Genomic DNA, 16,417 nt, shown 5'->3' with positions numbered 1-16,417 from the left:
TCTATGTCCAAATGCTGCATTTAACCTGTTTAGCCTAAGTCCATCCCAGCCCTAAAATCCCTTTGTATGAGACCGTGTGTAGTAGGCCCCATCTGAGTCCCATGAGGTTCATGAGTGATTGGTCCTGGGACCCACCTGGGCAGCCCCACCCAAACCTCCTCCTTTCCCAGTGGTTCTACAGAAAGCAAATACACAAGGGTCTGTGGTCAAGCACAGCATATTCATCTGGGAAAAAAAAACTATCTATATTATACTTATATGGTCTCCATTACTGTAGTACCTGAGCATCTCACAATCCTCATGGTATTTAGCCTCGCAGCATTCCTGTGAGATATTAAGTGCTATTATCCACTTTTTACAAATGGGAAACTGAGGCACAGTGAAACTAAGTGGCTTGCGTGAGGTCACACAGGAAGTCTACAGAGGAGCAAGGAATTGAACCTGGCTCTCACAAGTGCCCCAGGCTAGTACTCTAACCACTGGACCATCCTTCCTTTCAGAACCAGCTACAAATGAGACAGGGTTAAGTAGTGGTAATCTGGAAGGAAAGTGAAAGGCAGACTCAAGAGAAAAGCAAATGCTAATGTTCCCAAAAGGGGAGAACCTTTAAATTACCACTACCTTACTACTTTACACACTCAGTTCATAGGCCTTTCGCAAATATTCTCTTCCCTGCCAAAAATATTATATCAGACTGAACACTCCAAAGGTGATGTGCAGAAAGATCAAAAAAGGCATAAGGTCAAATTCACTCTAAATCAATGGAGATGCACTAGGGATGAATTTGTTCAATCAGATTTTAATCTCGTTAGCCCGAGCCGCAGAAGTCTCACTCACCTTGGTGAGTACTTACTCATGAATCATTCTGGTGGCATCATTTGCAGTTATGAAATGTACCTATCTATTTGTATGAGTAACTGTTCACCAATGTGAAGAAGGATTCCACAACCAAGCCCCTATCAGCCCCCCACAAACAGCTGCAATACCACCTTACTTTGATTTCTTTCCAAGAATTACTAACCCCCAAATGGACAAACAGCAGCGAGTGTGGCATCCATTCATCAATGCACAAACATTTGCTTAAGTTTCACTGGAGTAAACAGAACTATGCATGTGCTTAAAGTTAAGCATGTGCTTATGCACTTTGCTGAATAGGAATTGACTAAAAGCACATTTTAAATGCTTTGTTGAAAGCCTTTATTTCCTTAATCATCATCTTTGAGGGAGAGTGACCTTTTATTGACAGTGAATGTGGGAATCTGGCTTATCCCTGGATAAGAAATTTGTGTATAGTTCCCACAGTTGCCAGTGGGCAGCATGCATTTCAGTCCTGCTTCACCTCAATTAGCATTTTGTTCAGGGGTACCTTTCTTCCACCTTGCAGGAAATAATAAAAAAGTATTGATGCATGAAATACACGGACTGGACCAGACAACGAAGGTTGATTTTAAGTGTCTAGCTTTAGAATGAACCCCCCCCCAAAAGGGAGGGGGAGGGAGAAGAGGAAAGCCTCACTCAAAGTGATATCAAGAGTAAACAAGCTAGGTCTACATATCTGGCACCAGGAGGCAGTCAGCATTCCTTTCAATATGACACACAATTAGATTCCAGCAGACGAAACAGAAAATAATGATTATGATTGCTGATGCTGCAGCCCATAGCAGACTCGCATTAGTTTAAGTAGCTGGGTGTATGCCAGCCTCATTGCACAAATGGCAGTGCCTGTTCTATAGGAATCTGAAGAGAAAGAGAGTACTAATAGCTTAACTGTGACCTTTCACACATGCCATCCAGGTGAATCCGACAAGTCTTTTGGCTGTAATGGAACAGATCACTATAGGCCAGTCTCAAGGAAGTTAAGCACCATTCATGCAAATAGATTTTTTTGCTTACACATACGAAATAAGTTTCTCTTGAGTAAAAAGTATAGTAAGCACTTTATTGGTTTACTTAACCCTTTCCCCACATGGTAAAAAATAGCCAGCTTTCCATTATTCATTTCAGTTAGCCAATCAGTTAATATGAAACTTTAATTTTTAGCATGTAAGCTCCATGTGGCTATTTCAAAAATTGTAAATGTTTCCTAAAAGAGAATTAATTAAAGTTGGCTTAGGATAACAAAGTGACAAGTAGTGCTCTGTTTCTGGATTGAGTTTTCCATGGTTAGAGTATTTACTACTGAATGAAGTACAGTGTTTTTTACAGACATTGCTGTTGTAAAAGATATACATCTCCTTGTTTCCTGAAGCTGAAAAATAAACTTCATAAACATGAAATGATCACTACATAGTGATATAAAAAGGAATGGGAAGTTCATGTATGTGAAAGCATGTTTCAAATAAATAAAATAGATACAAATACTGTCAGAGCAGCATAAAGGGGAATGAGTGTATTTGAGGAACAGGCCCTAGGATTCCAATCAGCGATCACACAGCTGGAAGTTCTAAAATGGTAGCCAGAACTCTTGTCCATTTCTTCTGAGAAACTAGCCTGACTAAAGGAAATAGAGCATAACTGGGCTTAATCTTCTGTGACAAAGTTCCTGCTCTACCTTGATGGGTCTTGCGCTTTTTGGCAGATTTGCTCGCCTTGGAGCTTCACGGCAGCACTCAGCTTGGCCGTTTTTCTGAACCCACAGTCCAGGTCGACGACTCCTGTGTCTGACCAGAAGTTGGGAGGATTTGGGGGGAACCTGGGCCTGCCCTCTACTCCGGGTTCCAGCCCCGGGCCCTGTGGAACGCAGCTGTCTAGAGTGCCTCCTGAAACAGCTGTGCGACAGCTACAACTCCCTAGGCTACTTCCCCATGGCCTCCTCCCAACACCTTCTTTATCCTCACCATAGGACCTTCCTCCTGGTGTCTGAGAATGCTGGTACACCTCAATCCTCCAACAGGCCACATTCTCACTCTCAGCTCCTAGTGCCTCTTGCTCCCAGCTCCTCACATGCACACCACAAACTGAAGTGAGCTCCTTTTTAAAACCCAGATGCCCTGATTAGCCTGCCTTAATTGATTCTAGCAGCTTCTTGATTGGCTGCAGGAGTTCTAATCAGCCTGTCTTAATTGTCTCCAGAAGGTTCCTGATTGTTCTGGAACCTTCCCTGTTACCTTACCCAGGGAAAAGGGACCTACTTAGCCTGGGGCTAATATATCTGCCTTTTGTTACTCTCCTATAGCCATCTGGCCCGACCCTGTCACATATTCCCCCCCCCTTCCCGCTCAACACTACAGGATTGGGCAACTCGTGACAAGCCATCTGCATTGCCATGGTGACTTCCAGCCCGGTGTTGTATGGTGAATTGGAAAGGTTTTAGGGACAGGAACCATCTGGTCACCCTTGCGTTCTTCTCTTTATTTTGCTGCATCCACTGGAGGGGTGCATGGTCGGTCACAAGGGTAAACCATTGTCCCAGAAGGTAATAACGTTGTGTTCCCATGGCCCATTTCACAGCTAGGCACTCTCTTTCAACCACGGCATACTTCTGCTCTCTCAGGTGGAGTTTCCTGCTGAGGTAGAGGATTGGGTGTTCTTCATCTCCGACCATCTGCGATAGGACAGATCCCAATCCTACTTCAGATGCATCTGTTTGTAAAATGAATTCTTTGTTGAAGTCTGGGGCTATAAGCATGGGGTTACTGCAGAGGGCTGTCTGTAGATCCATGAATGCTTTCTCTGCGGCATCTGTCCACTTCACCATGTCTGGACCCCAGGCTTTTATCAGGTTTGTCAGGAGACTCGCTCTGGTAGCAAAATGGGGAATAAATCGTCGGTAGTACCCCACCACACCCAGAAATGCCTGGACTTGCTTTTTCCGATTCGGCCACGGCCAATTTTGGATAGCCTCTAGTTTGTTTAGTTGGGGCTTGACCATGCCCCTTCCTACAATGTAGCCAAGGTATTTAGCCTCGGCTAGCCCTATAGCACACTTGGCTAGGTTGGCTGTGAGGCCTGTCTTAGCATGTCCAGAACCGCTTCCACCTTTCCTAAGTGGGTTTCCCAGTTGGGAGTGTGAATAATCACATCATCCAGGTATGCCGCTGCATAACTGGTGTGGGGCTGTAGGAGCTTGTCCATAAGACGCTGAAAGGTGGCAGGTGCCCCATGCAGTCCAAAAGGAAGAACAGTATATTGAAACAGACCCTCTGGTGTAGAGAATGCATCTTTTCTTTCACATCTTTGGCAAGGGGAATCTGCCAGTATCCCTTTGTTACACCAAGGGTGGTCAAAAATCGGACATTGCCCAGGCAGTCAACTAACTCATCGACACGGAGTATGGGGTATGCATCGAATTTGGATATCTCATTCAGCCGGCGAAAGTCATTACAAAACCTAGTGGTGCCATTGGGTTTGGGCACCAACACAATCGGGCTTGACCACTGACTGTGGGACTCTTTGATGACTCCCAGCTCCAATATCCTTTTTACCTCTGCTTTGATCTCCTCCCTTTTTGCTGCTGGGACCCAATAGGGCCTTAACGTTACCTTTGCCCCAGGGTCTGTGATAATGTGGTGATATGCTTCGGTGGTCCAGCCTGGTTTGGTTGAAAACACGTCCTGGAATCAGTTGATCATCTCAGTTACCTCCTTCTTCTGGTTTGGTGTCAGATCAGTGGATATCCTGATCTGCTCCTGCATGTTATTTCCCTGGATCGGGGTCTCTTGGGCCACTACACACGCCTCTCGTTGGTGCCAAGGCTTTAAGAGGTTAATGTGATAAATTTGTTCTTGTTTCCGGCGTCCTGGCTGCCGCATCTTGTAGATTACTTCCCCCACAGGTTCAACCACCTCATAGGGCCCCTGCCATTGGGCCAAAAGCCTGCTTGATGCCGTGAATACCAACACCATCACCCAATCCCCTGGTTGGAACTGTCAGACTTTTGCCTGGCAATTGTAATGGGTTCGCTGGGCCTCCTGCGCCTTTTCCAAATGTTCCCGTACAATAGGGGTGACCCGGGCTATTCGTTCTCGCATCTGCAACACATGGTCAATTATATTTCTCCCCTCATTGGGTTCCTCTTCCCAGATTTCTTTTGCAATATCTAGTATGCCACGGGGGTGGCGTCCATATAATTCAAAGGGGGAAAACCCAGTTGAGGCCTGAGGTACCTCCCGGATTGCAAACATAAGGTAGGGTAGTAGGATGTCCCAATCCTTCCCGTCTCGACTTACCACTTTCCTTATCATTGCCTTGAGGGTTCGGTTAAACCTTTCTACCAGCCCATCGGTCTGCGGATGACAGACTGAAGTTCTCAGGGTATGTATATGGAGCAGCGTACAGAGGTCCTTCATTAGCTTCGACATAAATGGAGTACCTTGGTCTGTTAATATCTCCTTTGGTAGCCCCACTCAGGCAAAGATCACCACCAACTCTTTAGCTATTGTTTTAGAGGCCGTGTTCCTCAGGGGGACGGCTTCTGGGTAGCGAGTAGCATAATCCAGAACGACAAGTTGTAGCTCATGAAAGCTTATGCTCAAATAAAGATGAAGTGAGCTGTAGCTCACGAAAGCTTATGCTCAAATAAATTTGTTAGTCTCTAAGGTGCCACAAGTACTCCTTTTCTTTTTGCGAACACAGACTAACATGGCTGCTACTCTGAAACCTGTCAAGTATATATTGGTGGCCCCGGGCTGTCTTCTCCAGGGGTCCCACTAGATCCATGGCTATTCGCTCGAAGGGGACCTCTATGATGGGAAGGGGTACTAAAGGGGCCCTCAAGTGGGGACGGGGACTGTGCAGCTGACACTTCGGGCAGGACGCACAGTACCTCTGCACCTCTTCATGTACTCTGAGCCAGAAGAATCGTTGCAGGACCCGTGCCAGGGTATTCTCTACCCCCAAATGCCCCCCAAAAAGATGACTATGGGCCAGACTTAATACAGCATTCTGGTGTTTTTGAGGTACTAGGATCTGCTGTACCTTCTGCCCCTGTACTGGTGAAACCCGGTATAAGAGATTCTTCTTCATTATGAAGTAGGGTCCTGGTCCCTGGGTTTTCCCTTCCACGGGGACCCCATCTATTTCGGTCACCTCCTTCCTAATGTTGTCGTACCATGGGTCTTCAGCCTGGTCCCGTCCAAAATTTCCTCTCCCAGGGCTAATCTGCCTGAGATCTAGGGGGCCAGTCTCTGTTGCCTCTACTGGTTCAAAGGCGTTAGGGTGTGGATCAGACTCAGGTGCTTCTCCCTCCTGGGTGACCTCCTTTTCAGCTGCTAGGGTCTGCCTACCTACGAGTGCGAGCCTCTGGCTTTGGGCCAGTATTCGGGTTCCCAAGGCCTTAGCTGCCCTTCTTTCCCTTTTCATCTTTCTATGCTGTCTGGGAGTGGAGAACAAATCTGGGGATATTTCAGAGAAGGTTGGGGGTTGACACTCTACTGTGGATCACTACTTTCAGTGGTTCCCCCTTTCTCCAATTCCCCTACTGGGAGTAAGTCTCCAAACCCTGGGAAGTCCCTCCCTATGAACACTGGGTATGAGAGTTTAGGGACTACACCTGCTGCTACCTCAGTAGTGTTCCCCTAAATCTTGATTTTTACTGGGATGGTGGGGTAATAATCAACTGTCCCATGGACGCATGTTATCCCCGTACGCTTAGCCCAAAGCAGCTGACTACGCTTCACGAGCTTCCCCGAGAAAAGCGTGATAGCACTCCCCGAATCAACCAGTGCTGTGGTCTCTACCCCATTTAGCTTCACTGGTCTAGTGTACATATGTGGGGTTAGTGAGACCCCCACAAGGTAGATTAGGGAGCATGGGTCTGCCCAGTTCCCCAGGTTACACTGCATAGGCTCCTCGGCCTTGGGACACTGTGCAGCTATGTGTCCCCACTCCCCGCTGACCAGAACCTCTAGTATCTCCTCCGGGACTCAGTTCGTAACCACTTTCGTGCGAGATGGATGAGGTCATATAATTGGGACAGCGAGATTTTGTTTTCCTGGTACCTCCGCTCATGATATCGCTGGGCCCACACTGCGGTCATTACCCCAGATCTGGCCAGGATCTCTGCTTTCAGCTGGGGGTAGTCTGCAGCAGCCTCCTCAGGCAAATCATAGTAGGCCTTCTGGGCCTCCCCACACAGGAATGGAGCGAGGATGCCAGACCACTGTTCTCGGGGCCAAGTCTCCCGCAGGTCTGTCCTCTCAAAGGCCAGGAGGTATGCCTCTACATCATCCTCCCGCGTCATTTTCTGCAGCCAATTGCTGGCCCACATGATCTGCATCCCATCATGGCTGCGGTTCAGCTCTATAAGGGCCTTTACCTGGTTTACCAGTTCCCGCAACATAGCCCGGTCTTGAGCAGCCTGGTCCATCAGCAGGCGATTAGTCTCTTGCTGTAGCCGCACTGCCTCCTGTTGGGCGGCTGCCTGGACATGAGTAGCCTCCTGCTGGGCAGCCCTGGCTTGTATCAGTGCCCACACTACCTCCTCCATTGTGGTGAAAAAAATAAAAATAGACCCTCTTCCCTTTTTTTTTCTTCAAAACACCCTCCTTCTTCTGCCGCGCTGTGGACACCAGATCCCACTTCCGACACCAGTTGTGACAAAGTTCCTGCTCTACCTTGGTGGGTCTTGCGCTTATTGATGGATTTGCTCGCCTTGGAGCGTCACGGCAGCACTCAGCTTGGCCGTTTTTCTCAACCCACAGTCCAGGAGTTGGGAGGATTTGGGGGGAACCCGGGCCCGCCCACTACCCCGGGTTCCAGTCCAGGACCCTGTGGAATGCAGCTGTCTAGAGTGCCTCCTGGAACAGCTGTGCAACAGCTACAACTCCCTGGGCTACTTCCCCATGGCCTCCTCCCAACACCTTCTTTATCCTCACCATAGGACCTTCCTCCTGGTGCCTGAGAATGCTGGTACACCTCAGTCCTCCAACAGTCCGCGTTCTCACTCTCAGCTCCTAGTGCCTCTTACTCCCAGCTCCTCACACGCACACCACAAACTGAAGTGAGCTCCTTTTTAAAACCCAGGTGCCCTGATTAGCCTGCCTTAATTGATTCTAGCAGCTTCTTGATTGGCTCCAGGTGTTCTAATCAGCCTGTCTTAATTGTCTCCAGAAGGTTCCTGATTGTTCTGGAACCTTCCCTGTTACCTTACCCAGGGAAAGGGGACCTACTTAGCCTGGGGCTAATATATCTGCCTTTTGTTACTCTCCTACAGCCATCTGGCCCGACCCTCTCACACTTCTAAATAACAGTTATCTCCTGTAACTAATCATGAAAGTTTTAAACCAATATCAGACTGCATGCTTACTCAAAATACCAGAATGTGCTCTGTCACACAAATATAATCTTACCCTACAGAAACCTGAAAACTAAAATGAGTGGAAGACAGGATAACATGAACCGCAGTATACTTTTCATCTTCAAAACACACAGCCTAAAGATCAGTCCACAAAATAATAAAGAAAAAGAATATACAGCCTTCTTCGTACACTGAGATTCCCCTAGTGAAAGCAAATGAGAAGATCTTTGAAAAGAAGAATAAAGAATTCCATGTAGTTATCTAGTTGAGATCATCTGGAAAGTTGAAGGAAAATGTTTAAGTTTAATGAAAGGGAATCATGTATGACTCAGATGAGACACTCACATTAGGATTAGCAGAAACTTTCTCAGCCTGAAAGACACTTCAAGGCCCAACTGTGCTTCCACTGAAATCAAAGGCAAAATTCTCATTGACTTCAAGGTGCAGGATAAGACCCTAGATTATCTGATATTCACCTGCATTGTGCATTTTCCCCTCCCCAACATTAAACGTCAAAATCACAGTGTGCTGATTATTGTGCTGACAAATGCAATGCATTATGACATAAAAATGCATGCTAAAATATAATAGTTCCTACAACAAATGCAATGTATGTGTCAGGTCATTTTTTCTGCAATAGTTAGAAAGCCTAAGTTTGCTCTCATTTACCCCCTTGGAAGTCAATGGTGATGCATGGATCTGATTTAGGGGAGATTTTGGTCTATGTACTGTAATTCTCCTAGCGACCAGATGCACCTCTTATACAGTACATAGAAATATACAAAGTATCTTGATCGCCTTATCTACCTCTAATGTATCACAACAATGGCATCAGGATGGAGGAGTGGAATGGGTCTCTAACACTGATAATTTGTTCTTCAAGTATCTGGGGTACGGGTGGAGTTTTTTTAAGCATACAGAGCTCTATGGTGCTACCATGGACTCATCATCAAATGGAAGGAAGTTCCATGGCTCACGCACACTGCACAAGATCCCTGTGAAAACACCATCATGGATCATTCCATGAACACAGACAACCTTGTCCTAATGTTCTGAGTTTATCCTTGGATGCCAAACAGAGCAGCAAATGTCTCCACAAACTCAAGCATGATTGACGAAAGAACATTCTTGAGCCTGAGACAACATGGACCATAACAATGCCTCTAAGCATGCATTAAACAAATATTTTAATCATATAGTATATTCTTATTTTTTTTACATTTTCATTTGTGCTCTCATTGTCTTGCCTTATTTGTTCAAAATTGAAAGTGTTGATGAATTTGATATCTTTACCATTGCTCTAAACTATAAACACTTAGGTTTGCCATGCTGGCATGTCCATCTGGCACAAATTTTCCTGGTTTGGAATTGCATTCTTTATGCCTCCCCCTTCTTTAGTCTCTCAAGTATTTTCCCCCTAAATCATATGGTAAGCCAAGGTCAGCACAGGAATTAACCTTCTAAAGTTCTGCAACTCATTTCCTTCTCACTTGTTCTCAGTATGGTTTCCTTCTCTTCTAAGTCAAGGGGATCAATTTGAATTTTCCTAGATTAGTCTCAACCCTGTTTTGAGCACAGTTGCCATGATTCTTTATTGATGGTGGTGTTGGACTTCATACAAGTTTAGCCAGCTGCATCATTAGTCATTTCAATAATTTCTGGCCCAGCTTTCAACAATTTATCAGAAGGCTTGTCAGTTATATGTTGCCATTATTTACTGTGTAATTCTAACACCCCTAGCTCTGCCTCCCTAATCCCACCAGCCATACAAAATAGATCCGCTATCAGCATATTTTTAGCCTTCACTCATGTAAATGTTGTACATTAAATAGCGCTTTTAATAATCTCACTACTCTTCCATTCTCCATCCATTTTCTATTCATTGTCATCATATCATGTTACTGTTTCCCTCTCCCCCACATCTTTCTTGGTTTTTTTCTCCTGATAGCTTGATATTTAGCACTAAAGAAAGTGCTTTTAGGAATTCTTAGCAAATAGAGATATTTACACTCACAATCCCACTTTCCTAAATACCCCACATTGGAATCTCCCTGTCCCTTTTGTTAAAAAATCCCCAGTTGGTAGATAATTTCTGAAAATGTTGCTAGGAGTTCTAACATGCAAATGTGCAACTGAAGTCCACACATTGACCAGATTTGTAAAGTACTCTAAATTCTCTATTTAGCAAATTCCACAGAAAGTCTACAATTTTCTTCATTTCATTTTAAGTCAGTCGCTACTGAATCCCATAGTAATTATCTGTGATATATGCATGCACTATTGACAAAGGTCTTGTTGGCTGCTAATTGATGCAAAAACATCAAATGATCATCAAATAACGAAAGCAAAAAAGTGAACTTCAAAACAATTAAGGAGTACTTACTGTGGCAGAGAGTTGTGGCCCATTCAATTGTGCATGCAGAATGGCTTCATTGATTGAATTCCTGATTCCCAGAAGTGCAAGTTCCAGATCATGTGACCCAGCCATTTCATTAGTCAGATATTCCAGTGCGGAGATATACTCCCTCCATTGAGTATCCAGCTCTGACACACTGGCCAAACAGCCCCTCATTACATTTAGACAATATCCCACGCAAGGTCTGATTAGTGTCAGTCCTTGACAATGTGGACAGTACTGCATCTTCACTAGCGCTTTGCTACATTCCTTTGTAATAGCCGCATGTTCAGTTGTGTTTATCACTTCAATGCCCATATTGAGGGCCTGGTTTAGCATCCTACTTGCCCAAAGAGATTTTGACAGCTCTGTAACCACTTCATTAGAATAACGTCCAAAGGGATTTATGTCTTGTCTTGTTAGTCGTAGACACTCGGTATATTCCTCTGATAAATCTATAATTCCAGGGTTTATTAGCCGACTGTAAACCAAAGGAAAGAGACTGTCGAAGAACCGTAAAACTGCATTTTCCACTGTAGTCTCAGCACCCAAAATATATAGAGAGAGGTCTGTAAAAAGTTCTTTGACAGGCTCTGCAGCTTCTTTTGCCATGGCTCTGTAAGCTGTCTCAAACAGGGAGGTTGTGTGATTCTCTGCAAAGCGAAGCAATGACTCAAAGGCCTCTGCAAAACATAGATACATTAAAGGTTGACAGAAAAGTGGTTTATAAAACTTATTGATGCACAGGGACACTGATAATAAAATTATATGACTCTGGCAGATTGCCCCAACAAGATTACCAGATTCTGACTATTTAGTGCCTGATCCATAGCCAACTGAAGTCAATGGAAATATTCCCATTGGTTTCAATGGGCTTTGGTTCAGGCCCATGAGCAATACTTGGCAGGGCAAATCCACACAGCTTTAGTAGCTGCCATTGTATGTTGACAGGTCTATTTGGTACATTTCCAAAGCAACACTCTTTTTGACCAATAAATGACATATTTCCAGTTTACAACGAACAGTCTGACATTCTAGTAACAAGTACAAGTGAACCAAGAAATCAAGCATCAAATTCCTGAATCGGCAAAAACCCTTTCAATGCAACCTATGTCTTGCTGTTATGTGGCAGTAAGGCAAGCTGGTAGGATTGCTTTAGGATGAAATGCACTGCAATTGTAAGAACCCAGTACTACAAAAATTGCTTTACCATGCAGTATAAGCAATTTTATAATATTTGCATTGAATAAGAGGGAATATTCTTGTTCACTAATGTATAGTATCTTTGTTTTCACGCTTTGCTCTCAGTCTTGTCATTCAGCAATCTGTATCATTATCAGAATCAGCGATGAAGCTTTATAATATTAAGTCTAAAAAAGCCCAGTTGACAGTAAGAATCACTTAAATGACCAAATATTTCAGTTAATAGAGACTCCCATCTTAGACCACATCTGCACTTCTCAAATATTATCATATTGAAATGACTTGATGAATAACTTAAAAACTCCATGCCATGTAACTAAAACACTCCTTGATACCATAACCACTGGCTAGTGTTTAATTTGCTTCCCACCTCACATAATCTAGCTGCTACCCCATAGAACTATTGAAATCATGCATGGAAAAGACAGAAAAACAAGCCATTTACATCCCTCTAAAGACTATTCAGGTTTATAAAACATACACTTGTAATGATTTGGACTTTTGATGTGGAAAGTGAATATGTACTAGAATGAAGATTAAATAAGAACATAAGAACAGCCATACTGGGTTAGACCAAAGGTCCATCTTGCCCAGTATCCCGTCTTCTGACTGGCAAATGCCAAGTGCTCCAGAGGGAATGAATAGAACAGGTAATCATTAACTAATCCATCCCCTGTCACCCATTCCCAGTTTCTGGCAAACAGAGGCTAGGGACACCACCCCTACCCATCCTGGCTAATAGCCATTGATGGACCTATCCTCCATGAATATATCTTGTTCTTTTTGGAATCCTCTTATAGTCTTGGCCTTCACAACATCCTCTGGCAAAGAGTTCCACAGGTTGACTGTGCGTTGTGTGAAGAAATACTTCCTTTTGTTTGTTTTAAACCTGCTGCCTATTAATTTCATTTGGTGACCCCTAGTTCTTGTGTTATGAGGAGGAGTAAACAACACTTCCTTATTTCCTTTCTCCACACGAGTCATGATTTTAATAGACCTCTATCATACCCCTCCTTAGTCATCTCTTTTCCAAGCTGAAAAATCCCAATTTTATTAATCTCTCCTCATATGGAAGTTGTTCCATACCTTAATAATTTTTGTTGCCCTTTTCTGAACCTTTTCCTATTCCAATATATCTTTTTTGAGATGGGGCGCCCACATCTGCACGAGTATTCAAGATGTGGGCATACCATGGATTTATATAGAGGCAATATGATATTTTCTGTCTTATTATCTATCCCTTTCTTAATGATTCCCAACATTCTGTTCCCTTTCTTGACTGCTGCTGCACACTGAGTGGATGTTTTCAGAGAACTACACACTTACAGTCTGCTTTGGACTTAATAATCTTGAGTAGTTTTGTATCAACTGCAAGTTTTGCCACCTCCCTGTTGACTCCTTTTTCCAGATCATTCATGAATATGTTGAATAGTACTCATCCCAGTACAGATTCCTGGGGGACACCCATTCTAACCGCTTTCATGTTACTAACCGCTATTGTAACTAACTGCTTTCATGTTCTCTCCACAGGTACCTTTGCGGAGAGTGGACCAGATGATATGTCTGGGGGGAGAAAGCAGAAGGAGACTCCGCTGGTTGGAAGGCATGAGATGCACTGTCCTGAGATGGGGGGTTCCACGACCACCACTCCCAAGAGAAGAAGGCGGGTGGTGGTGGTCGGGGACTCTCTCCTCCGGGGGACTGAGTCATCTATCTGCCGCCCTGACCGGGAAAACCGAGAAGTCTGCTGCTTGCCAGGGGCTAAGATTCGCGATGTGACGGAGAGACTGCCGAGACTCATCAAGCCCTCGGATCGCTACCCGTTCCTGCTTCTCCACGTGGGCACCAATGATACTGCCAAGAATGACCTTGAGCGGATCACTGCGGACTACGTGGCTCTGGGAAGAAGGATAAAGGAGTTGGAGGCGCAAGTGGTGTTCTCGTCCATCCTCCCCGTGGAAGGAAAAGGCCGGGGCAGGGACCGTCGAATCGTGGAAGTCAATGAATGGCTACGCAGGTGGTGTCGGAGAGAAGGCTTTGTATTCTTTGACCATGGGATGGTGTTCCATGAAGGAGGAGTGCTGGGCAGAGATGGGCTCCATCTTACGACGAGAGGGAAGAGCATCTTTGTGAGCAGGCTGGCTAAACTAGTGAGGAGGGCTTTAAACTAGGTTCACCGGGGGAAGGAGACCAAAGCCCTGAGGTAAGTGGGAAAGCGGGATACCGGGAGGAAGCACAGGCAGGAACGTCTGTGAGGGGAGGGCTCCTGCCTCATACTGCGAATGAGGGGTGATCAGCAGGTTATCTCAAGTGCTTATATACGAATGCACAAAGCCTTGGAAACAAGCAGGGAGAACTGGAGGTCCTGGTGATGTCAAGGAATTATGACGTGATTGGAATAACAGAGACTTGGTGGGATAACTCACATGACTGGAGTACTGTCATGGATGGTTATAAACTGTTCAGGAAGGACAGGCAGGGCAGAAAAGGTGGGGGACTAGCACTGTATGTAAGGGAGCAGTATGACTGCTCAGAGCTCCGGTACGAAACTGCAGAAAAACCTGAGTGTCTCTGGATTAAGTTTAGAAGTGTGAGCAACAAGAGTGATGTAGTGGTGGGAGTCTGCTATAGACCACCGGACCAGGGGGATGAGGTGGATGAGGCTTTCTTCCAGCAACTCGCAGAAGCTACTAGATCGCATGCCCTAGTTCTCATGGGTGACTTTAATTTTCCTGATATCTGCTGGGAGAGCAATACAGCGGTGCATAGACAATCCAGGAAGTTTTTGGAAAGCGTAGGGGACAATTTCCTGGTGCAAGTGCTAGATGAGCCAACTTCGGGGGGAGCTTTTCTTGACCTGCTGCTCACAAACAGGGAAGAATTAGTGGGGGAAGCAAAAGTGGACAGGAATCTGGGAGGCAGTGACCATGAGTTGGTTGAGTTCAGGATCCTGACACAGGGAAGAAAGGTAAGCAGCAGGATACGGACCCTGGACTTCAGGAAAGCAGACTTCAACTCCCTCAGGGAACGGATGGGTAGGATCCCCTGGGGGACTAACATGAAGAGGAAAGGAGTCCAGGAGAGCTGGCTGTATTTCAAGGAATCCCTGTTGAGGTTACAGGGACAAACCATCCTGATGAGTCGAAAGAATAGTAAATATGGCAGGCGACCAGCTTGGCTTAATGGTGAAATCCTAGCGGATCTTAAACATAAAAAAGAAGCTTACAAGAAGTGGAAGGTGGAACATATGACCAGGGAAGAGTATAAAAATATTGCTCGGGCGTGTAGGAATGAAATCAGGAGGGCCAAATCACACCTGGAGCTGCAGCTAGCAAGAGATGTCAAGAGTAACAAGAAGGGTTTCTTCAGGTATGTTGGCAACAAGAAGAAAGCCCAGGAAAGTGTGGGCCCCTTACTGAATGAGGGAGGCAACCTAGTGACAGAGGATGTGGAAAAAGCTAATGTGCTCAATGCTTTTTTTGCCTCTGTCTTCACTAACAAGGACAGCTCCCAGACTGCTGCGCTGGGCATCACAACATGGGGAGTAGATGGCCAGCCCTTTGTGGAGAAAGAGGTGGTTAGGGACTATTTAGAAAAGCTGGACGTGCACAAGTCCATGGGGCCGGATGAGTTGCATCCGAGAGTGCTAAAGAATTGGCGGCTGTGATTGCAAAGCCATTGGCCATTATCTTTGAAAACTCGTGGCGAACGGGGGAAGTCCCAGATGACTGGAAAAAGGCTAATGTAGTGCCAATCTTTAAAAAAGGGAAGAAGGAGGATCCTGGGAACTACAGGCCAGTTAGCCTCACCTCAGTCCCCGGAAAAATCATGGAGCAGGTCCTCAAAGAATCAATCCTGAAGCACTTACATGAGAGGAAAGTGATCAGGAACAGTCAGCATGGATTCACCAAGGGTAGGTCATGCCTGACTAATGTAATCGCCTTCTATGATGAGATTACTGGTTCTGTGGATGAAGGGAAAGCAGTGGATGTATTGTTTCTTGACTTTAGCAAAGCTTTTGACACTGTCTCCCACAGTATTCTTGTCAGCAAGTTAAAGAAGTATGGGCTGGATGAATGCACTATAAGGTGGGTAGAAAGTTGGCTAGATTGTCGGGCTCAACAGGTAGTGATCAATGGCTCCATGTCTAGTTGGCAGCCGGTGTCAAGTGGAGTGCCCCAGGGGTTGGTCCTGGGGCCGGTTTTGTTCAATATCTTCATAAATGATCTGGAGGATGGTGTGGATTGCACTCTCAGCAAATTTGCGGATGATACTAAACTGGGAGGAGTGGTAGATACGCTGGAGGGCAGGGATAGGATACAGAGGGACCTAGACAAATTGGAGGATTGGGCCAAAAGAAATCTGATGAGGTTCAATAAGGATAAGTGCAGAGTCCTGCACTTAGGACGGAAGAACCCAATGCACAGCTACAGACTAGGGACCGAATGGCTAGGCAGCAGTTCTGCGGAAAAGGACCTAGGGGTTACAGTGGACGAGAAGCTGGATATGAGTCAGCAGTGTGCCCTTGTTGCCAAGAAGGCCAATGGCATTTTGGGATGTATAAGTAGGGGCATAGCGAGCAG

The 16,417-nt window shown here is 45.4% G+C and overlaps 1 protein-coding gene across 3 annotated transcripts in view; it reads right to left on the bottom strand.

Moving 5' to 3' along the window:
* Positions 1-16,417, bottom strand: part of LOC141994034 (glypican-5-like) — a 596,673-nt gene that overhangs the window by 432,414 nt on the left and 147,842 nt on the right. For all 3 annotated transcript variants that reach the window (XM_074963988.1, XM_074963987.1, XM_074963989.1), the window contains exon 3: positions 10,620-11,314. In XM_074963988.1, the coding sequence (XP_074820089.1) occupies positions 10,620-11,314 (695 nt within the window). The remainder of the gene's footprint in view (positions 1-10,619; positions 11,315-16,417) is intronic.

This window comes from Natator depressus, chromosome 9 (genome assembly GCF_965152275.1).
Source record: "Natator depressus isolate rNatDep1 chromosome 9, rNatDep2.hap1, whole genome shotgun sequence".
In the NCBI taxonomy this organism is placed as follows: domain Eukaryota; kingdom Metazoa; phylum Chordata; order Testudines; family Cheloniidae; genus Natator; species Natator depressus.
Note: the sequence above shows the minus strand (reverse complement) of the source record. Positions and strands in the feature narration are given on the sequence as shown.